Source organism: Bos javanicus, chromosome 7, assembly GCF_032452875.1.
Source record: "Bos javanicus breed banteng chromosome 7, ARS-OSU_banteng_1.0, whole genome shotgun sequence".
Taxonomy (NCBI): Eukaryota; Metazoa; Chordata; class Mammalia; order Artiodactyla; family Bovidae; genus Bos; species Bos javanicus.
The window spans coordinates 45,937,091-45,960,749 of NC_083874.1; the positions used below are offsets into that span (position 1 = coordinate 45,937,091).

Below are 23,659 nucleotides of genomic sequence, written 5' to 3' on the forward strand. Positions count from 1 at the left end.
GACTTCGTCTTATGCAGGCCTTTGGCTTTATGTCCCGAGTTGCCCTACAAGCAGAGAAGATGAATCACCACCCGGAATGGTTCAATGTGTACAACAAGGTAACTGAATTGCCTTATTTTGGGATCACCTTAATTTTGGAGTTAAGAAACTTCTTTCTTACTTGCTTGTCATCCTGTGCAGCTAAGTGTCATTCATTGTGCTTAGGAAAATACTCTCTTATTCTTTCTCTCAGAATCCCTGTGTATTATTGCAAATTAGTAACAAATTTCAGATTACTCAAAAGAACAATGACTAAGTTCCTTATTTTCATGCTTGTCTTCTACTGAAACTATGAAAAACAGGCCAAATTAGACTCCTGAATTAAGCTTGAATATCAGTCATGTAGATAACATTTTTTAAACCCTCTTAAGGTAAATTATTGAAAGAAATGGTAGCAAATCAGAAAGATATGTTTTTTTTTAATCTCATTGAAATCAATTTGTTCAAGTAAATTCTCTATTCTCAATTGGAACTGATCTTCGTAACAGCAGGGGGCACAGTGAGAAGACTCATGCTTGCCCCCGAAGTATCCTTACCTTCATGGTTATGCCATGTGAAATTTCTTATCGTCTGCTTTCTGTGAGGTTCTATAGTCTCTTGAAAGTCCTCTTTAAAAAAATAAAATTTCATATTTTTGTGATTTATTGCAGTAATTCAGAGGATGCAGGTACCAGCATAAGCTTTTATTTCCTAGTTGCCTTTCTTTACCCATAATTTTGCTTTTGCTTACTAATTGGTTTGTCAAGAGGCAACAGTCTGTTCTTCCACTGCCCTCCCCAACTTCTCTAATTTGGAAATGGGCTTTTTTTTTTTAACATGGTTGCTAAGGTATTACATTTGATAGCTTAGTTTTTCTCAGTGGCCTGAAAAGAGTGTAATTAAAGTAATGGGAGTTAAAATGGAACTTCAATCTCTCTCTCTCTCTTTTCCCCCAAGAGTCAAGATTTGAGATTCTGGCAGCTCATTTGCCCTTATGAGAGAACCTTTTTATCCCTGGGTGGCTGCTGAGCTCAGCCTGGAGTTTACTGGGTTTTGGAAATGCATTGCTTATTCATAATGTAGTATTTTCTAAATCATTTAATCTCCCCAGTTCTCAAAGATAAATACTGAGTAATAGATTGATTTCTGAACCACCAAAGGAGAGTACCATGAATTGCAGCTCAGGGTTTTAAAAACTGTTTCTCTTTTTCTTAGGTCCAGATAACGCTCACATCGCATGACTGTGGCGGACTGACCAAAAGAGATGTGAAACTGGCCAAGTTCATTGAAAAAGCAGCTGCTTCTGTGTGACTCCTTCTAAAATGCATGTAGAATCTTACATACACATCTAGCTGCAATGGACTTTGAAGGCAATTTACATGAATAAATTAAGTTATAAATTTAGTTCACCTTTTGAACTATCACATTTTGTAAAATCAGTGCTTAAATAAAAATGATTTAAACTTGAGGCTGAGGTATTTTTCATTATATCTAATCACATATATAAGGTAAATCAACCCAGGTAATTCTATTAATATTTAAAAAGACAAGTAGCATTCTTAGAGAATAGAAATGGATATGCAGGAGCATTCTCATATCTGGAGGATTCTCATTCTCATTCCCATTATTCATATGGGCGAGCATTTTATATCCCAGAAATTCAAGTGATTATGGTGACTTTACAAATGCATTGTATTGGAAAGCAGTTGTAAGGTAGAAAAAGAACGATGAACTCAATAGGTAAAGGGTTTTAACTGTATGTAAGGGTTCTCGTGACACTAAAGTTGATTCGGAGTTTACCTGTTGTTGCTACTTAAGTAGTTAATTAAGTTATAGAGATTACATAAATTGGTTGAGCTGTCTGTGTTTTATCCTTCGTTTTCAGACAGGGAGAAAGGAGAAGACAAGTGTCTTGTTCATGGCTTCCAGCAAGGTGAGGCAATAAAAGGATTCACTGTCATAGTGACCAGGGTTTCACATCATTAGCTGACATACTGAGGGAAGAGGAACCAAGGGTCATTTTTTCCCCATCATTTGCGTGTTGTGAGCCCTGACCTGAGAGTCTGTAGCCACTGAGCTTGAAGCTACTGGGGTATTATCCAGTTACAAGCTCTATTTATTCCATGTGTCACTGATGGGAGTAAAATGGAATATAAAGTAAGCTGTTGCTTAAAAATTGCAGTAACTATTCTTTGAAGGAACTCAGGAATGTAGTTATTAATGAGATTAAAATGTAGATTAAAAGAATGTGTACATATCCATCCAAGGAACATGCCTTATAGTAGTAGGATTTAACAGGGATCATCTTTATACTCTTGCCTCACATCAGAGGCCAGAAAAAATCACTTTATGTTACAAGCAAAGCTTCACCCCTGACCCCCGACAGCCCTCACCCCTAGTCTGAGAGCCATTTGGGAACATGACAAAGAGGCTGAGCTTTCTGAAGTCAATTTTTGGCTCGTTCTGTTGGCCTAGGAGAGGCAGGTATGTTCATTTTGCTCTATAGGTATGGAGTGTACATGGGAGTGGGGCGTGGAAGTGGAAGAGCCACTCAGGCTCTGTGGCTGCTGGGAGTTCCAGAGCCTGGATCTTGTACTTATTTGAAAATTTTAAGAGTAAAAGGCAAAGTCATATGTTTTTATAAACTATTCCCTGCACTGTAGATTTGGGAGCTTTTGTACATTACCAAAGATTTCTAGATCAGTGTGTCAAATTTCTTTACATAAATTTTTATACATGAAAAAATTTAAATGTATTTTAAAATAAATAGTCCATTCATACCTTATGTGCTGATCACCCTGATTTAACAATTACCAAGATCTTGCCAGTTACTTCATATAGTCTCCCATTTCTTTTTTCTTTGCTTAAGTATTTAAAAGCAAATCCCAGATAGCATGTCATTTTATCCCTACATCCTCTAGTAAACAACCCTAGAAAATATGGTCATTTTCTTATAAAAACCAAAATGTACTTATCACACCTAAAAAAATAAACCATAATTTCTTGGTATCAACCTAATACCTGGGCAAAATAAAATTGTCTTGAAGGTCAAGAATGTCTTTGGACAGTAATTTTGTCCTAATCAAGATCTGCATGACATCTACCCATCACATCTGGTTGTTGTGTCTCTCTAAGCTTTCAGACTTAGAACTAGGAAGCCCCCTGCCCTCAGTTCCCTCTTTCTATGTCATTGACCTACTGTAAAACCTGGGTCCTGTAGAATATTCAACCTTCTGGATTTGTTTATTTGTTCCCTTGTGGTGTCATTTAACTTGTTTCACTGTTCCTTGAATGGATACCTTTCACCATATTTTGAATGTAAGTCTGAGAGGCTAAACTATTAACCAATATAGTGCATATGGCACAGTGGAGAGAGCTGTTGCTAAGTCACTGCAGTCGTGTCCGACTCTGTGCTACCCCATAGATGGCAGCCCACCAGGCTCCCCCGCCCCTGGGATTCTCCAGGCAAGAACACTGGAGTGGGTTGCCATTTCCTTCTTCAATGCATGAAAGTGAAAAGTGAAAGTGAAGTCGCTTAGTCGTGTCCGACTCTTAGCGACCCCATGGACCACAGCCTACCAGGCTCCTCCATCCATGGGATTTTCTCTGGAGTGGGGTGCCATTGCCTTCTCCAGTGGAGAGAGCAAGTATAGCTAATAACTGCTATGTCAGGACCTGAGAATGTAGCTAGTAATTCGTGTCTACATGAGGGTTTCGCATAGGGTCCATGTTAAGGGATGTCACATCTGCTGGAACTCATGAAACTTTAGAGAATCAAAGATCTCATATCACAAGTCTATGAAAATACTCCCTGGGGTAAATTCCAATAGAACAAATCCCCAGATTTGCTCAAAGTAACTGACATTTCAACTTAAAGGAGGCATTGTCAAAGTTTGAGGCCCCCAAGTTTTCTTCTATTCCAAATCTTTGTGATAACAGTGGTTTCTCTACATCAAGCTTTGGTTTCCCTCGTTTTTTTTGTTTTTTTTTTTAATGATCACTGGAGTAAAGGGGGAGTTAAATAGACCTGACCTATGACTGTTTGCGTGACTTCCATAGATAATAAATCAGGACTAGGATGTTTGACACCCCACTCCAGTACTCTTGCCTGGAAAATCCCATGGATGGAGGAGCCTGGTGGGCTGCCATGGGTGTACACGTGTTCCCAATCCTGAACCCCCCTCCCACCTCCCTCCCCTCTATTCCAGTGTTCAAAAATATACTAGTTGAACTCAATAACTTCAGTTTTGTAAAGTTTCCTGCAAAACAGCAGGAACTATAATAGGGTTTGGATATAATATGTGAGCTTTGTGCTTCAATTCCAGTTACTTGGAATTAGGAATGACTTGGCTAGAAGACTTTGAGTCAACAAGCTGCTGTGCCTTCTGAGCATCCCTGGCTGTGTGCAGCTGAGGTGGTGCTGCGCAAGTCAGGCAGAGGGTGAGTTGCTGCTAACGGCATAACAGGTGGCCCTTTAGCTTCTCATCCCAAGATATTTGTCCTGCCCACCTATCCATGAAGGTGATTTCAGTAGGCCTAGAGAAGCTGGTCACCTTTGGTTCCACAGACCAGACTTCTTCATCAGTGACTCTAGAAACCACATTCAGCTTTGGTTGGCTGTGCTTATGTCATATACCAAGATCAGTTGGTCTCTTCTTGAATGCTTCCAGCCTGCCATCTTTCCTTACCCCTCCAAGCATCATGGAATAATTTTTATATTCTTTTAAAAAAAATATTTATTTGGGGGGCAGTGTCATATTGTTGGGTCACACAGGCTCTTTCGTTGTGACACATGGAATCTCTAGTGGTATCCACTCAGTAGCTGCAGCCAGCAGGCCTAACTCCCCCATGACATATGGGATCTTAGTTCCCCGACCAAGGATTGAACTCACATTTCCTGTATTGCAAGGTGGATTCTTAACCACTGGACCACCAGGGAAGTCCCCAAAATTTTTTACATTCTTAGTCTCTTCTTCATTTCTCCCTAAAGTGTGCTTTAGTGCTTAAAGAGGGGACGTATAGGAGTATATTCTTGGGGTTCCTGGAAATAAAATTCCTCTCTGCTCAGCTACTTGAGTGAGCATAAGAATCCCTGAGGACATTCATGTATTCACATAGCATACGTTACCGAGGGCCTCCTGTATGCCTAGACAGAATTAGACACACTGATGTATTGAGGCACGTGGAAACAGAGATGGAGAACTGATTGAGCAGCTCTTCCAGGAGACCACTATGGGTGTAGGCAGAAGCCCGGAAGGTCTTGGGGGCATATGATCAAAGGAGGTGGTAGGAGGCATCAGAGAAACTTGACTCCTGAGGAAGAGAATGTAGAATAAAAAGGTGAGGCCAAAGTGTGAATCCTGAGAACATAAATCAATATTGCTTAAAGCTTTGCTGTTGATGATTTTAAGTGGAGAGACTGAGTAGATAAGATATTATTTCCCAGTTCAGTATTCTGCTTGCCTGCAAGAGTATTTTTCTACGAGAACTAGTTGAAAACACTTGTTCCAGAATACTTAGGATGTTGGAGGTGATGAGGTGTTTACCTCCTATTACAGTCCAAGAAATAAAGTTTCCAGGAATTTGACCAATTTGGCTAACTAACCATTTAATTCAATACAGGACTACCCAGAAGCCTATATATTGATTTGCCTTGGAAATCAAAGGAGCTAGGAGTAGGAGAATGAGAAGAATATATTCATCCCAAGAATTGAACAGAGGAATAGTGCCTGTTGCTCTTGAACCTAAAACATTTCTACCCCAAGACTCGTCCCTTACACTCTTTAGGTGGTTCATATGTGTATATTCTGTGTCCCCAGTTAGCCAGTGTTGGGCATGGATAACCTCTGCACTTCCTGTTTCTGGTGTTCTAGCCCCAAACCCATCAGAATCTTTCCTTGTCCTTCCAGGTATCTCCAACTGCTGTGCCCTGGCTGTTCACTCTTGCTCTTAGAAGCCCAGAGAGTTTTGCTTTCCCCTCTTCCATGACCCTTGACCTATTCTAACACATTATTAAGGGCAGATGAGGGTACTTCCTGACGAAGGAAGGCTCTTGTCTGGCCTGTTTCTGCTGTCTTCTAGTTTTATCCCAGAGCTGCACAATTGCAGGGTGCTCTTGACTCTATTCCCTGGAGAAGGGAACGGCAACCTGCTCCAGTATTCTTGCCTGGAGAATCCCATGGACAGAGGAGAGTCTGGTGGGCTGCAGTCCATGAGGTTACAAAGAATTAGACACGACTGAGCGAGTTTCACTCACTCACTCACTCATGACTCTTCTGCTGAACAGAGGTGCTTGGTCTCCTTGGGAAGAGAGGATCTGTGGGTAAAACAGTGGGGAGTTCTCCCCTACAGGGGCCTGCTGGCTAGTAACATACTGGGCTGTGAAGAGTGACCTCATAAAGCAAGGATTCCCTCTGTGGACCCTTCTCCGTGGCCTTGTGGAATCTAGATGCAAGGAGATTCCTAAGCAGAGATTTTCTGTTGGATGGTTAAAGCAAGGAATAAAAATTGAAAATTTGGAAAATGTCTCAGCACTTTTATCACCAGGACCACGCAAGAATCCTTTCTAACTCACTGTTGGAGAATGCGTCACATATGTTCTATGAGAAGTTATGGAAATTTCAGTAAATATTCTTTATTTCTCTTGATTAACAAGTATGCAGATGGCAGTGTTGGGGGCTCTTAGCGGCTTCTCATAGGCACTCTTATACTTCCCAAACTGAGGGATTCATCCTGGATAATCTGATTTCTCTGACTGGTGAGGTTGTTGAAGTCTCAGCCAATCAGTTTTCTCAGCTTTACTGTCACAGATAGCTGGTTAATCAGATATTCAGTCACACTCTTATTTGACCTGTAGACCAAATGACTAGTTTGTTCCATCTTTTCCCTTTTTGTTCAATACTGTGTTAGATAATTTGAAGGCTTTTTTTTTTTTTTTTTTTGGTAATAGACATCTCAAATCAGATAATGGAAATTATATATTTTATTTTTATAGGTTATAGAAGTATATACATTCTATATATATATTTTTTACTGTGTGAGACTGTTCATTTCTTACATGAGAAAAACTGAACAACACAGATAAATATAAACAGGAAAAGGAATTACCTATAACTTTACCATCAGTAGGCAGACACTGGCAACATTTTGGCATATTTCCTGTTGAATTTTTTTCTACCTGCTTTGCACAGTTGAGATAATTTTAAATAGAGAATTTTTATATTGCATTGTTTCTATGTTTTGCTATCCAGTGGATCATACGCATTTTTCTCAAATCATGAAAAATACGTAGACATGTTGTGATATCTGTGCAATATTCCACTAGCTGGATGTGCCATAGTTTACTCAGCCTGTCTTCTTTTGGTTAGACTTTTAAATTGTATCCAAGTTCTTATTACAGCAAATAATGGTGAGATAATCACATTAGGCTAAAGTCACTGTTTGCATTTCCAGTTGTATTCTCTTGGGGTAGATTCCTTGGATCTGAGGATATGAATACAACTAATGCTTTTCAGAAAAATTGGTCAGTTTACATTCCCCTGGAAGTTTATGAGAATGCTCCATCATATTGCGCTCTTGCCAGCATTAAATATTATCAAGTTTAAGTCTTCTCTAATTTCATAAGCAAAGTTAATGGTTTTACTTAATTTGCACCTCCTCGATTAGTAGTGCCACTGAACATTCTAGGGAGGGGGACTTTATTACCATTGTTTTTCTTTCATGAATTGATTATGTGTTTGCCCCTTTTTTCTTAGAGTGGTCAGTTTTTAAAATCATTGATTTGTAAGTGCTTATATGGTTGATTATTTGATAAGCAGTTTTCCCTACTAGACTGACTGTATATAGTTTTACTTCACCTTATCTCAAGGGCCTACTGTATTGCCTGGCATATAGTAATCATTCAATAAAAACTTGTTGAGTGAATAAATGAGTGAGTTGAATAGTAGTTACTTACGGAAAATTTTGAGCCACCATAGCTCAGTTGGTAAAGAATCCGCCTGCAATGCAGAGACTCCAGTTCGATTCCTGGATCAGGAAGATCCCCTGGAGAAGGGATAGGCTATCCACTCCAGCATTCTTGGGCTTACCTTGTGGCTCAGCTGGTAAAGAATCCACCTGCAATGCGGGAGACCTGGGTGCGATCCCTGGCTTGGGAATATCCCCTGGAGAAGGGAAAGGCTACCCACTCCAGTATTCTGGCCTGGAGAATTCCGGGGACTGTATAGTCCATGGGGTTGCAAAGAGTCGGACACGACTGAGCAACTTTCGCTTTCACTGAAAATTTGTTGAATGAGTAAAGGAAGATGATGCTTTGTTTGAGAAGAAGTGGTAATCATTTTTTCCCCCATAAGTCTAGAGAGAATGAACTGAGTTAACTGAGTGGGGACAGCCTGAACCCATTGATTGTCATACATATTTCAGTGGTCATCTAGTCAGCATTTCATTGCAAATCTAAAGTATATATATAGTTTAGATTTATAGTCACAGAAGGGGGAAAGCAGACCCTAGTTCCTAAAAAAGTGTGTGTCGTTTGGGGATCTAGCTCTGTTGCAAGATAATCACACCTCTTATTCAACTTTTTGACAGGAGGAAAGATACTCAGTTTCAGGCATTTGTGAAGAAAGTCATAATGAGTCATCTCTTTAAGATAATTATGATTAGCACCATTTCAATGAATGCCTTTTTTATGGTCTTGTGGACTGATTATAAAACAAGATACAACTTGTTCAGACTTTTTGAGGTAAGCAAACAAAATGGGTCCATTTCCTTCTGTTTTATTTCTGAAACTATTCTAAGATTCTTTTTTTTTTTTTTGGTTTTTTTCTCCAATTTTATTTTATTTTTAAACTTTACATAATTGTATTAGTTTTGCCAAATATCAAAATGAATCCGCCACAGGTATACATGTGTTCCCCATCCCGAACCCTCCTCCCTCCTCCCTCCCCATACCATCCCTCTGGGCCGTCCCAGTGCACCAGCCCCAAGCATCCAGCATCATGCATCGAACCTGGACTGGCAACTCGTTTCCCACATGATACTTTACATGTTTCATTGCCATTCTCCCAAATCTTCCCACCCTCTCCCTCTCCCACAGAGTCCATAAGACCGTTCTATACATCAGTGTCTCTTTTGCTGTCTCGTACACCGGGTATTGTTACCATCTTTCTAAATTCCATATATATGCGTTAGTATACTGTATTTATGTTTTTCCTTCTGGCTTACTTCACTCTGTATAATAGGCTCCAGTTTCATCCACCTCATTAGAACTGATTCAAATGTATTCTTTTTAATGGCTGAGTAATACTCCATTGTGTATATGTACCACAGCTTTCTTATCCATTCATCTGCTGATGGACATCTAGGTTGCTTCCATGTCTTGGCTATTATAAACAGTGCTGCGATGAACATTGGGGTACACGTGTCTCTTTCCCTTCTGGTTTTCTCAGTGTGTATGCCCAGCAGTGGGGTTGCTGGATCATAAGGCAGCACAAAAAACCTCGAATAGCCAAAGTGATCTTGAGAAAGAAGAATGGAACTGGAGGAATCAACCTACCTGACTTCAGGCTCTACTACAAAGCCACAATTATCAAGACAGTATGGTACTGGCACAAAGACAGAAATATTGATCAATGGAATAAAATAGAAAGCCCAGAGATAAATCCACGCACATATGGACACCTTATCTTCGACAAAGGAGGCAAGAATATACAGTGGATTAAAGACAATCTCTTTAACAAGTGGTGCTGGGAAATCTGGTCAACCACTTGTAAAAGAATGAAACTGGACCACTTTCTAACACCATACACAAAAATAAACTCAAAATGGATTAAAGATCTAAACGTAAGACCAGAAACTATAAAACTCCTAGAGGAGAACATAGGCAAAACACTCTCCGACATACATCACAGCAGGATCCTCTATGACCCACCTCCCAGAATATTGGAAATAAAAGCAAAAATAAACAAATGGGACCTAATTAACCTTAAAAGCTTCTGCACATCAAAGGAAACTATTAGCAAGGTGAAAAGACAGCCTTCAGAATGGGAGAAAATAATAGCAAATGAAGCAACCGACAAACAACTAATCTCAAAAATATACAAGCAACTCCTACAGCTCAACTCCAGAAAAATAAACGACCCAATCAAAAAATGGGCCAAAGAACTAAATAGACATTTCTCCAAAAAAGACATACAGATGGCTAACAAACACATGAAAAGATGCTCAACATCACTCATTATCAGAGAAATGCAAATCAAAACCACTATGAGGTATCATTTCACACCAGTCAGAATGGCTGCGATCCAAAAGTCTACAAATAATCAATGCTGGAGAGGGTGTGGAGAAAAGGGAACCCTCTTACACTGTTGGTAGGAATGCAAACTAGTACAGCCACTATGGAGAACAGTGTGGAGATTCCTTAAAAAACTGGAAATAGAACTGCCTTATTCTAAGATTCTTAAGGCATTTTGTTCAAAAAGTTTTCTATAGAAAAATTCTAAGGACTATTAAAATATACCTTAAAATCTAAGAAGATGGTGGCAGCAGTAGTAGCAGCATTTACATCAAATCTAGTTAACAAGAGGGACTTCCCTCACTGTCCAGTGTTTAAGACTGCACACTTCCTGTGCAAGGAATGTGGATTTGATCCCTGGTCAAGGAACTGAGATCCCACATGGTACGCAATGTGACCAAAAAACCAAAACTAAAACAACAGCAACAACAAAAACTAGTTATAAGAGATCCTTACCAAGAACCACATTGCATAGTATTAGCATCTGTAGCAGAGGAAGCAGAGGGACGTCAATAAGTGTTGAATAGCAGTTGATACCAAAGAGTGTGTTGCCTGATCTGTTACTTGTGGGGTAACACAAGAGGTTCCTGCAGTTTATGAAGGGGCTAGAATGGTTCAGACCCCGTAACTTTTAAAACTGACCGTCCAAGGCTACTTTCAAGGATAGAGTTCCATACTTATGGGAAATATTGGAAGTAGAATGAAAATTGAGCAGGTAAAAGACCCAGAGAAAGGAAGAGAGGTTCAGATAAAATTTGGAAAGGGAAACAGAACCAGGAAATCTCAAGAATCAAGCTGCTGCTGCTGCTGCTGCTGCTAAGTCGCTCCAGTCATGTCCGACTCTGTGCGACCCCATAGACGGCAGCCCACCAGGCTCCCCCGCCCCTGGGGTTCTCCAGGCAAGAACACTGGAGTGGGTTGCCACGTCCTTCTCCAATGCATGAAAGTGAAGAGTGAAAGTGAAGTCGCTCCAGTCGTGTCCGACTCTTAGCTACCCCATGGACTGCAGCCCACCAGGCTCCTCCGTCCATGGGATTTTCCAGGCAAGAGTACTGGAGTGGGTCACCATTGCCTTCTCTGAAGAATCAAGCTACCACATGTTAAATCAAGAATAGATATTAGAATCACACTTTCTCCTGAAAGTTCAGGAAAATTAATTTCATACAAAAAAGTATAATAGAAAAAGATTGTGGTAAAGTCCCATATAAAATTATAAGAACAAAAGAACAAAGTGGAGAATAGTATCACCACAGATAATGAAAGCCCACAACAAAGACATGTTCACAAAGCAGATAAAACCTGTACTATTTCAGAACAAGGTAAATTTTTACAAAAGTGATATTAGGAAAGAAAAGAGTGAAGTGATAGAACTCAGAGAAGAATTAGAAATAAAATCATTTAAAAAATAAAGACCAAATTAGACTAAGAGCAATTAAATACAGCAGATAAGGACTTAGAAATACAGGATTAATGGGAGAAATAAAATTTTTATTTTATTTTTTAAATAAAAAATAAAATCAGTAACTTTAAATTAAAAATCAGTAATAAATGAAGAGATTAAAAAGAATTCAAAAGAAAATGATGAGCATTGAAGATTGGAGAAAAATGATCCCACTTAAGGATAATAGGAATCTCTAAATGTGAAACAGAAGCAAAGTAATGAAACGGAATAAACACTCAAATGTAAAATCTAAGAAAAGTTACCTGAAATAAAAGAATTGAAACTATATATTGAAAGAGCACTTGTTGTATATTGAGAATATGGACTTAACAAACACCAGAACATATTCTAGTAAAAGAATATGAAGGAATCTCTTTGGCTTCCCTGGTAGCTCAGCTAGTAAAGAATCTGCCTGCAAATGCTGGAGACTCCAGTTCGATTCCTGGGTAGAGAAGATCCCCTGGAGAAGGGATAGGCTATCCACTCCAGTATTCTTGGGCTTCCCTGGTGGCTCAGCTGGTGAAGAATCTGCCTGCAATGCAAGAGACCTGGGTTGGATCCCTGGGTTGGGAAGATCCCCTGGAGAAAGGAACAGCTACCCACTCCAGTATTCTGGCCTGGAGAATTCCATGAACTGTATAGTCCATGGGGTCACAAAGAGTTGGGCATGAATGAGCAGCTTTCACTTGCACTTTGAAGGAAAGAGGTGTGGAGGAAATTGTTAGCATATAAGTTAAGAGGCTTATAAAGAAAAGAAAATTATTAAACTCTGCTATGGTAGCAGAGACATTACTTTGCCAAGAAAGGTCTGTCTAGTCAAGGCTATGGTTTTTACAGTGGTCATGTATGGATGTGAGAGTTGGACTGTGAAGAAGGCTTAGTGCTGAAGAATTGATGCTTTTGAAGTGTGGTGTTGGAGAAGACTCTTGAGAGTCCCTTGGACTGCAAGGAGATCCAACCAGTCCATTCTGAAGGAGATCAGCCCTGGGATTTCTTTGGAAGGAATGATGCTAAAGCTGAAACTCCAGTACTCTGGCCACCTCATGCGAAGAGTTGACTCATTGGAAAAGACTCTAATGCTGGGAGGGATCAGGGGCAGGAGGAAAAGGGGACGGCAGAGGGTGAGATGGCTGGATGGCATCACTGACTCGATGGACGTGAGTCTGAGTGAACTCCGGGAGTTGGTGATGGACAGGGAGGCCTGGTGTGCTGTGATTCATGGGGTCGCAAAGAGTCGGACATGACTGAGCGACTGAACTGAACTGAACTGGTAGTAATGCTTTATGCTGAACGAAAATGGGGCTTCCCCAGTGGCTCAGTGGTAAAGAATCTGCCTGGCAATGCAGGAGACATGGATCCAATCCCTGGTCTGAGAAGATCCTGCATGCTGTGGGGTAACTAAGCCCGTGCACAACAGTTCTTGAGCCTGTGTTGTAGAGCCCAGGAATCACAGTTACTGAGCCCACGCTCCTCAACTACTGAAGCCCTCCTGCGGCTCCACAACAAGAGAGGCCACCGCAATGAGAAAACTGCGCTGTCGTGAAGAGTAGTGCCTGCTCACCACTGCTAGAGAAAGGCCTGCACCGCAGTGAAGACCCAGCACAGCCAAAAATAGAGAAAAGAAAACGGAGCAAAACATTTAAGATACTCTAGGAAAGAAAATGTGAACCAAGATTTCTAGATCCGGCAGAACTGACTTTCAGGTTTAAAGGGCATAGACAAACTGTCATCAACATAAAAAAATCTTGACTAATACTGCTTCCATGAGCCCTTTCTTAGGACTCTGTTTAATAAGGAATAAGTTTCAGCCAACTAAAATTATTAAAGAAGTATCAACATTGGAAAGGCAATGAACAGTAAAATATGTTTTTATTTATAGAACTAATCATAATTATGGGTTAACAAGGAGAGAATATATTACAAATGAATATATACTCTGACAATGAAGATATAGTATTGATTAAAATGGGGAAGAATGGAGAGTCAATGCAAAATTTTAAACCATTTGTCAGAAATCAACTTTGTGGTGATGCTCTTAGTATTACTCTGAGACTGCTGTTTGTGTAATACAGGATAAAGCAGATGAGTAATGGGATAGTTTAATTCTGTTATCCTCAGTATTCTTGAGAACCAGGTAACTCATGGAAGAAAGGAAATATGAATATAACATAGACAATGTAAAACCCTGTAGTTTTGCATTTAAATTGGAAGTATCAATATAAATTCCTAAGATATTTTATCATTATCCATTGAAAAACCTAGAACACTGACCAACTTAACAATTATGCATCCTTAGTGCCCATAATGTGGTGTTGAAATACTGTTTATCACTAGAAGGAGCTAGGGATTCTTTGAGATGTGGTTGATTGCAGGTTTAGGCCTGAAACTATACCAAATGAGCTCAGAATATCTTGTACACATAGCAACTGCTGCTAAGTCACTTCAGTCGTGTCCGACTCTGTGCGACCCCATAGACGTCAGTCCACCAGGCTCCCCCATCCCTGGGATTAGAACACTGGAGTGGGTTGCCATTTCCTTCTCCAATGCATGAAAGTGAAAAGTGAAAATGAAGTCGCTCAGTCGTGTCCGACTCTTAGTGACCCCATGGACCACAGCCTACCAGACTCCGCCATCCATGGGATTTTCCAGGCAAGGAAGCTATCAAAGATTACTGTGAGTAAAAGTCACTCAGTTGTGTCTGACTCTGCAACCCCATGGACTGTACAGTTCATGGAATTCTCCGGGCCAGAATACTGGAGTGGGTAGCCTTTCCCTTCTCCAGGGAATCTTCCCAACCCAGGGATCAAACCCAGGTCTACTGCATTGCAGGTGGACTCTTTACCAGCTGAGCCACAAGGTAAGCCCAAGAATGCTGGAGTGGATAGCCTATCCCTTCTCCAGGGGATCTTTCTGACCCAAGAATCAAACTGGGGTCTCCTGCATTCCAGGTGGATTCTTTACCAACTGAGCTATCAGGGAAGCCCAAAGATTACTGGGGTCGTGTCAAAAGGACTCAGGAGACAACTTGATGAGACTCCTGCTGGCTAAAGATGGGACTCTTTGAGCTTTAATAAGGATAATAATTATAGTGGATTTTTAAACTCACCAAATAATATGTAAGTTTGCTGCTGCTAAGTCGCTTCAGCTGTGTCCGACTCTGTGCGACCCCATAGACGGCAGCCTACCAGGCTCCTCCATCCATGGGATTTTCCAGGCAAGAGTACTGGAGTGGGGTGCTATTGCCTTCTCCCTGTAAGTTTATAATGATACAAAAAAAGCTGATGGGTCACTTTTGGAGGGTGATACCTGGTGGCTCAGCAGTAAAGGATTCGCCTGAAGTACAGGAGACATAGGAGATGCAGGTTCGATCCATGGGTCAGGAAGATCCCTGGGGGCATGGCAACCTACTCCAGTATTATTGCCTGGGAAATCCCATGGACAGAGGAGCCTTTCCATGGGGTTGCAAAGAGTTGGACATAACTGAAGTGACTGAGAACAGCAGCACAAGGAACTAATACTTTATCTCCAAAAAACTGTTAAATTAAGGGAAGGAATCAAGCTTTACTGACTTTCTTATATGAATTGTATTATTGTGTAACAACATAGTAGATAAGGGAAACATCTCTTTATAGAAATGTCCCAGTTAATAAAAATAAATGATAGAATTAAAATATCAGTTTTTCAACCGCTAGTAAATTACAGGATTTAGGCATTTTGAGCATTAGTGATTGCTTCCCTCATAAAAAGAGAGACAACCAGACATTTTTTTGCCTCCTATAAAAGAACAGAACCTATCATCTTACCAAAAAGATCAAACCTGGGACTTCTTTGGTGGTCCAGTGGCTAAGCCTCTGCACTCCCAGTGCAGGTGACACGGGTTTGATCCCTGGTCAGGGAACTAAATTCCACCTGCTGCAACTAAAGGTCCTGCATGCCACAATGAGGATCAAAGATCCCACAAGCTGCAACTAAGACCTGGCACAGCCAAATAAATCAATAATAAAAATAAATATTAAAAGATCAGGTCTGAATCTGATCAAGTCTTTTCATCTAGCATCCTGTTTCTAGGAAATAGAAGACAGAAGAATATAAGTGTGCAGTCAGCACAATTCCAGATGATGAAATTCTACAAGTCAAGTTGCCTGGTTTCTTCAACAAATAAACTTTAAGGAAAGGAAGAAAAAAATGAATAGGAGACTTAAAAGGCATATCAAATTTTGAAAAAGCTTTTAATAAAAAAAAAGTATTCTAGGAATGCACACATGAGTTTCTATGGAGAAATGCAGGAAAGTGATCACTATAAATATAGGGACAATGGTTAATTTGGGGGAAGGGGAGGGAGTTGTGGTTGGGATGGAGCATATGGAGAGGTTTCTGGGATAGTTGGCAAGGTTCTAACTCTTGACTTAGGTGGTAGTTACAGGGCTGTTAGCTTTGGAACAATCCATTAGGCTATGTATTTGTGTGGTTCTATATGTGTATTTTATTCTACAATAAAAAAAGATTAAAGAGGCACTTTTATCTTCATTTACGGTAAATAGCAAATTTCTTCTTGGTGATGAAAAGGGTTAACATCAACATAATGTGATGTCAGAGGAGGTGGAGGTGATGGAATATCCTAGTCAGTGTCTTAAATGTGCAGTGTCCACTTGGCACCACTTCTGTGAATGTGTTGGTATGGCCGTACATTCCACACCAGCATCCCAGAGTTTGGTCACGGATTGTAGAGCATTATGTTAAGTATAGGGCTTGGGTAAAGATTGGGGAAGAGATGAGTTGAGGGATCTGAATCCCCTGATTGTTCTCCAGAAGCCATAATGATTATTAAACATGCTTCAATAGTGATCTTTGTTTGTAAGCCTAAGGGAATTCTGTGCTGTGGAAAGGATGCAGACTTACACAGATTTGGGTTCAAGCCCTAGCTTTACTACTGTCTCACTACATGTGAGAATTTGGGCAAGCTGGTTAACCTCTATGTGGTTCAGCTACATTTGTAAAATAGTATTAACACACACCTTCCAGGGTAGCTATTGAGATCACTGAAAATAATATGTATGAAAGTCCCTGGTTATCTATAAAACTGAGAAATTATTAACAGTCTTAGGGATCCCAGTGAAGATATGAGAAAAGCACACAGAAGGGCCTGATGTGTCACCTCGAACTAATCTTGAGATTCTGTGCGAGCACCAAATAAATGTTAAGGCAGGGTTGTAAATTTCTGAGGCATTAAATACATGCTCCAACATACAGAGCCCCTTGGCAAGGCTGGGAGACTTAGGGCTTTCAGGAATTTAAGGAATACTCTGTTCAGTTATTAGCAGACCATTAAGATAACTGAGCAGAGAATTTGGTGGCCACACATGACAAAGTCATGTAGAATTAGGTCAGCAAAGTCTCTTAAAAAAGAACAGCAGCAACAACAAAGCCCTAGGAAGTGGGGGAATACCTGATTTCCACAGTTTCCAATATTATGTGATTAAAAACGTTCAATTTCCAACCAAAAAAAAAGAAAGAAAAAAATTGTGATACATGCAGAGAACAAGAAAGAATGGCCTCTACACAAGAAAAAAAGTAAACAATAGAAACTCACCCCAAGGAAAGCCCATCTGTTGGACTTACTAGACAAAGATTTTAATTGGCTGCTATGTTCAAAGAGCTAGGAAAAAACGCCACATCTAAAGAACTAAATTAAAGTATGAGAGCAATGTCTCACCAAAAAGAGAATATGAGTAAAGAGAAATTATTAAAAAGAGCCAAATAGAAATCCTGTAGTTGAAAAGTACAGTAATTGAAATGAAAATTCACTGGAGGAATTCAAGAGAAGTTTGAGGTAGTCAAAGAAAGAATTAACAGAAAAACAGGTCAATTGAGATTTCCAGTATGAGGAACAGAAAGCAAAATTAATGAATAAAAATGAGCAGAAACCCATGATACACCATCAGACATACAAACATGCATGCAATTGGTGTCACAGAAGGAGAGGAGAAAAAGGATAGAATATGTGAAGACATAATGGCCAAAAACTACCCAAATTTCATGAAAAACAATCTGAACATCAAAGACAATCAACAAACTCCAATAGGATAAACTCAGAGATCCACCTAGACACATTGTAAACAAATTATTGAAAGACAAAGACAAAGGGAGAATTTGAGACCATCATGGAGGAGTGATTCATTGCATACAAAGTATCCTCAATAAAATGAGTAGTTGACTTTTCATCTAAAACTACAGTCACCAGAAGGCAAAGGATGTCATATTCAAAATGCTTAAAGAAAGACTATCAAACTAGAATTCAAAGTCTAGCAAAAACTGTTCTTCAAAAATGTAGAGGCGTGATGCCAGCGGAAAGGCAGAGTAGGTAGCTTCAAAAATCCATCTGTTCAGAGAAACAGTTAAAAAGGAGACAAAACTGTCAGAACTCTGCAAAATAGCCAGAGGTTTACAGAAACTGAGTGAACATTGAGTCAAGAAAGGGGAACTTTAAAAAGGTGGTAGGAAAGCTTTGCAGCATTTTTACTTGCTTTGGGCCCTATCCCTCTTCATCAAGGTGATGGTCCTGAAGATGGCAGCCGGTGTTCCCAGAGTGGGACCTTGGCCCCTGGGTCTAGAAACAACAGAGAAGATTTTTGTTCATAAAGAATTGTGTTTGTCTATTTTGGCCTATCAGAGGGCTGTCTCAAGGACTGGTCCTAAGCTATTTTCTTTGTTTTGCTTAACCTGGAATTTTTTTAGGGCAGAAAGTGGCTATGCATTGGGCATTTCTCAAAACCATTGAAAAGCAAGTGACTGATCCACTGCTCCCTGGAGCAAAAATATAGCGCTTGAAGCAAACAATAGGTATGTTGAAAGCCTGAGAGGAAAATCCAGGGAGAGAGATTCTTTGGAAAAAGAGGACATTGTCTGCCATACATGTCCAGGGCAGGACACATGGTTAGGAAAGACCTGAGAATATACCAAGCTTTCCCTGTAACTGAGCTTCAGGCTCAGCACAAGCTCAAAATTAACACTCAGTTTCAGTTGTCAGTGGGCCAGCTCAACATGGAGGGAGTTCCTCAACAAAGAGGCCATTTGCAAAGACGAGGAGAGTTTTTCTTCTCCTTCTTTCTCTTACTCCTTTTCTCTTCCTTCTTTCATTCTTTCCTTTCTCTTTCTTTCCTTCTCTTTTTTTCTTCTTTCTCCTTCCCTTTTCCCCCTCTTTTTTGCCTGAGTCATTTAAGAAAACCTCCATTTAAATACTAATTGACCAGAAACTAAAGAAAAAGAGACTTCAGAAGTCATGCATTACAAAGAATATGGTCTTTACAAAAGTTATTTAGAAAAGTCACTAAACAAACAACTACTATCCATGGAAAACAACAAACCCAACAATAAGGAGAGGAAAGAAATTGATTTCTAGAGTTACCACATTGTAAATTTTTAAACGTCCAGTTTTCAAAAAGATATTCTCTTACACAGGAGAAATAAACAGAAGCTGTCCCTGAGGACACACCGACAAAGATTTTAAGTCAACTTTGTAAAATATGCTCAGAGAGCTAAAGGAATTCACAGGCAAAAAACTGAATGTAACTAGGAGAACAATGTTTCAGCAAATAGAATATGTCAATAAAGAGAAATTATAAAAAGGAATGAAACAAATTTTGGAACTGTAAAGTATAATAATTAAAAAATTTATTAGAAAGATCAAGAGCAGATTTGAGCAGCCAAAAGAAATAATCAGTGAACTTGAAGTCAAATCAGTTGGACTTAGTCAGCCTAAGGAACAGAAAGAGAAAAGAATGATGAAAAATGAACAGAGTCTTAAGAGACCTGTGGGACACCATAAAGCATATCAACATTCACACAGCAGGAGTTCCAGGAGAGGAGAGAAAGAGGAAGAAATGAAATAATGGCCCCAAAGTTTGCAAATTTGATAAAGAATATATCAAGAATCTTAGTGAACTCTGAGGAGAAACAAAGAGGGCCACACTGAGACACACTGTAATCAATTATCAGAAGTCAAAGACAAGGAGAATTCTGAAAGCAGCAAGACAGAAGCACCTTGTTGCATAGAAGGGGTTCTCAATAAGATTAGCAGCTGATTTCTCCTCAGAAGCTGTGAGGAGAGAAGGCAGTGAAATGACATGTTTAAAGTACTGAAAGAATATTGTCAACCAATAATTCTATATCCAGCAAAAGTATCCTCCAAAAAAAAAAAAATGAAGAAATTAAGATATTTCCAGGTAAACAAAACCTGAGAGAATTTGCTTCTGGTAGACCTGCTCTACAAGAATTGCTAAAGATAGTCCTTTAGGTGAAAATGAAATTAGACAGTAACTTAACACATTATTGACCAGGGGATTTTTGCAGAAACTAATGCCTACGATGTTAATATGTCTCTGGTCAATAATGTGTTAAGCCATATGATGAAATAAAGGACACTGATAAATGTAACTACATAGGCAAATATAAAAGCGAGTATTGTATTTTGGGTTTGAAAAAGAACTCCTCTCTTTTTCTATATGGTCTAAAATAATTATAGTTAACGGGCATGCACTGTATATAGGTGTATTTTGTGACAACAGAAACATGAAGTGGGGGAGGGATGGAATTGTATAGGAACAAAATTGTTAATGTACTATTGAAGCTAAGGTTGTATTAATTAAAGATGGATTGTTGGGACTTCCCTGGTGGTCCAGTGGCTAAGACTCCACGCTCCCAATGCAGGGGACCTGGGTTCTATTCCTGCTTAGAAAACTAGATCCTACATGCTGCAACTAAGAGTTGGCATGCCAAAACTAAAAGATTCTGCATGCTGCAGCAAAGATAGAAGATTAAGACCACCAAAAAACTAACTTTAAAAATGCAGAGAAAGAAGTGAGAAAAGAACCAAAATCATACACTACAAAAAAATCAAACACCAAAGAGAGAAGTAGTGGAGGAATTGAAGAACAAAAAAGATGTGACATATGTAAAACAAATAGCAAAATGGAGAAATATTTTCTTTCTTATCAGTAATTACTTTAAATAAGTGAAGCTCTCCAATTAAGATAGAATTGATTCTTAAAAAAAAAAAAAACAAATATATGCTGTCACTTGAGATTCAAAGATACAAATAGATTGAAAATGAAAGAAGTTACTTCATGAAAATAGAAACCAAAGGAGAGTTAGGTTGGATATACTCATGTCACACAAAAAAAGACATTAAAGAAAGCTGTTACAAGAGACAAAGGGGGATATTATATATTGACAATAGAGTCAGTTCATCAAGAAGATATAATAGTTTTCTCAAGTACATATGAAGCATTTACTAGGATAGACCACATATTAGGCAACAAAACAAGTCTCAATAAATTAAAAAATATTGAAATCATACACATTACCTTTCCTGACAGTTATGGAATGAAACTAAAAATCAACAAAAGCAGGAAAAACTGAAAATTTTCCAAATATATGAAAATTAAACCACAAACTATTAAATAATAGGTCAAAGAGGAAATTACAAAGGAGTTTGGAAGATACTTTAAGACAAATGAACATGAAAATACAGCATAATGAAACTTACAGGTTGCAACAGAAGCAGTACTCAGAGCAATATTTATACCTGTAAATGTCTGCATTATAACGAAAGATCTCAAATTAATAACCTAATTTTACACCTTAAGGAACTGGAAAAAGAACAAACTAAACTCAAAGCTAGCTGAAGAAAAGAAGTGAAAAAGATTAGAATGGACTTCCCTGGTGGCTCAGTGGTAAACAATTCACCTGCCCATGCAGGAGACATGGGTTTGATCCCTGATCTGGGAAGATCCCACATGCCACAGGGCAACTAAGCCCACTGAGCCTGTGCTTGGGAGCTCAGCTGCTGAGCCCACACTCCACAGCTTCTGAAGCCTGCATGCCCTAGAGCCTGTGCTTTGCAACAAGGGAAGCCAATGCAATGAGCAACCCACACAGTGCAACTAGAGAGTAGCCCCCACACCTGGAGAAAAGCCTGCACAGCAACAAAGACCCAGCATAGCCACACACACACAAAAGAAAAAATTGGCAAGACTCAAGTCCAGGGAGGCTGCATGAATTCTTTAATAATAATAAAAAAGATTAGAGTGTGAAACAAAATAGAGAATAGAGAGATAATAGAGAAAAGTCAATAAAATAAAAGATTAAAGTTCAGTTCTTTGAAGAGATCAGCAAAACTCATAAGCTTTTAGCTAGACTGACTAAAAATAAGAAGACTCAATAATGAGAGAAATGAAAAGGTGGGACATTACTACTGACCTTATAGAAATAAAAAGTTTTATATGAGAATACTGTGAACACTTTGTACACCAATGAATTAGATAATCTAGATGAAATGGACAAAGTCCTAGAAACATACCACCTACCAAACTGATTTAAGAAAAAATAGAAAACAGACATACTGAAACAGACCTATAAATAAAGAAGTTGAATCACTAATCAAAAGCCTCGCAGCAAAGAAATACCCAGAACTGGATGGCTTTGCTGGTTAATTTTACCCTGCATTTAAAAAACAATGAACACCAATCCTTCTCAGACTCTTGCAAAAGTAGGAGAAGAGGAAATATTTCTGAATTCATTCCATGAGGCCAACATTACCCTGAGACCAAAGCCAAAGACATTACAAGAAATAAAGAGACCAACATCCCTACAAATATAGATGCATTAATCCTCAAGATATATCTGAGCCCAGAAATGTACTTAAAAAGGTTATATACCATGACTAAGTGGAATTTATCCCAGGAATGCAAGGGTGGTTCAGCTTAGGAAAAGCAATGAATGTAATACATCAGTAGAATGAAGGAAACAAAATTACCTCAATAGATAACTGAAAAAGCATTTGACGAAACTCAACACCCTTTCATGGTTAAAAAACAAACAAACAAACTAGAAATGGAAAGGAAATTTCTTAATTTGATAATGGGTAATTATGAAGAAATCCCACAGCTAACATAATACTCAATGGTAAAAGACTGAAAATCTTTCCTTTGAGATTAAGAACAAGACAAATGCCTGCTTTCTCCATTATTCAACATTGTACTGAAAGTTCTAGCCAGAGCAATTAGGCAAGAAAAAGAACTGAAAGTTATCCAAATTGGAAAGGAAGAACCAAAATTATCTAAATTTGACTTGATCTTATATATAAAAAATTCTAAAAAATACATCCATACACAAACTCAACTATTTGAGCTATTAAATGAATTCAGTAAAATTGCAGGATACAAGATTAACAACCAAAATTTGTTGTATTTCTGTACACTGATAGGAACATTATGAAAAGGAAATTAAGAAAATTCCATTTACAATAGCATTCAAAATAGTAAAATACCTAGGAATAAATTTAGCCAAGGAGATGAGAGATGTATAAACTGAAAATTATAAAACATTGCTAAAAGAAATTAAAACCTAAATAAAAAATGTAACAGCATCCTATATTCATGGATTAAAAAACTTGTTAAGAGGACTATCCAAAGTGAACTACAAATTCAGTTCAATTCCTATCAAAATTTCAATGGCCTTTTAAAAAAAGAAATTGAAAACCAGATTCTTAAATCCATATGACTGTGAATAGCCAAGAAAACATTGAAAATGAAGAACAAAAGTTGGAGAACTTGCATTTTCTGACTTCAGAAACTTTCTGTGTTGGCTTATTCGCTAAGTTGTGTCTGATTCTTGCAACCCCATGGACTGTAGCGTGCCACGCTTCTATATCCATGGGATTTTCCAAGCAGGAATACTGGAGTAGGTTGCCATGTCCCTCTCCAGGAGATCTTCTGGACCCAGTAATAGAACTGAGTCTCCTGCATTGCAGGAGGATTCTTTACTGAATGAGCTATGAGGGAAGCCCCCAAAACACTTTCTACAGAGATAAAATAATGAAAAGAGTGTGGTACTCACAGGACAGATACAGA

General features: G+C 38.9%; 2 protein-coding genes across 9 annotated transcripts in view; both read left to right on the forward strand.

Annotated features, from left to right (window-relative positions):
* PCBD2 (pterin-4 alpha-carbinolamine dehydratase 2) overlaps positions 1–1,486 on the forward strand; it is a 42,187-nt gene extending 40,701 nt beyond the window's left edge. For 5 of the 6 annotated variants that reach the window (XM_061423542.1, XM_061423549.1, XM_061423548.1 and 2 more), the window contains 2 exons: positions 18–98; positions 1,234–1,486. In XM_061423542.1, coding sequence (XP_061279526.1) covers positions 18–98; positions 1,234–1,329 — 177 coding nt within the window. In that variant the 3' untranslated portion in view covers positions 1,330–1,486. The remainder of the gene's footprint in view (positions 1–17; positions 99–1,233) is intronic. The other variant, XM_061423543.1, reaches the window with a different exon arrangement.
* Positions 1,487–1,566: 80 nt separating this feature from the next.
* CATSPER3 (cation channel sperm associated 3) overlaps positions 1,567–23,659 on the forward strand; it is a 46,542-nt gene continuing 24,449 nt past the window's right edge. The window contains exons 1-4 of one of the 3 annotated variants that reach the window (XM_061423538.1): positions 1,567–2,175; positions 4,344–4,458; positions 5,928–6,641; positions 8,605–8,758. In XM_061423538.1, coding sequence (XP_061279522.1) covers positions 6,541–6,641; positions 8,605–8,758 — 255 coding nt within the window. In that variant the 5' untranslated portion in view covers positions 1,567–2,175; positions 4,344–4,458; positions 5,928–6,540. Of the gene's footprint in view, positions 2,176–4,343; positions 6,642–8,604; positions 8,759–23,659 lie in introns of all 3 variants that reach the window. The other 2 variants (XR_009737562.1, XM_061423539.1) reach the window with 2 other exon arrangements.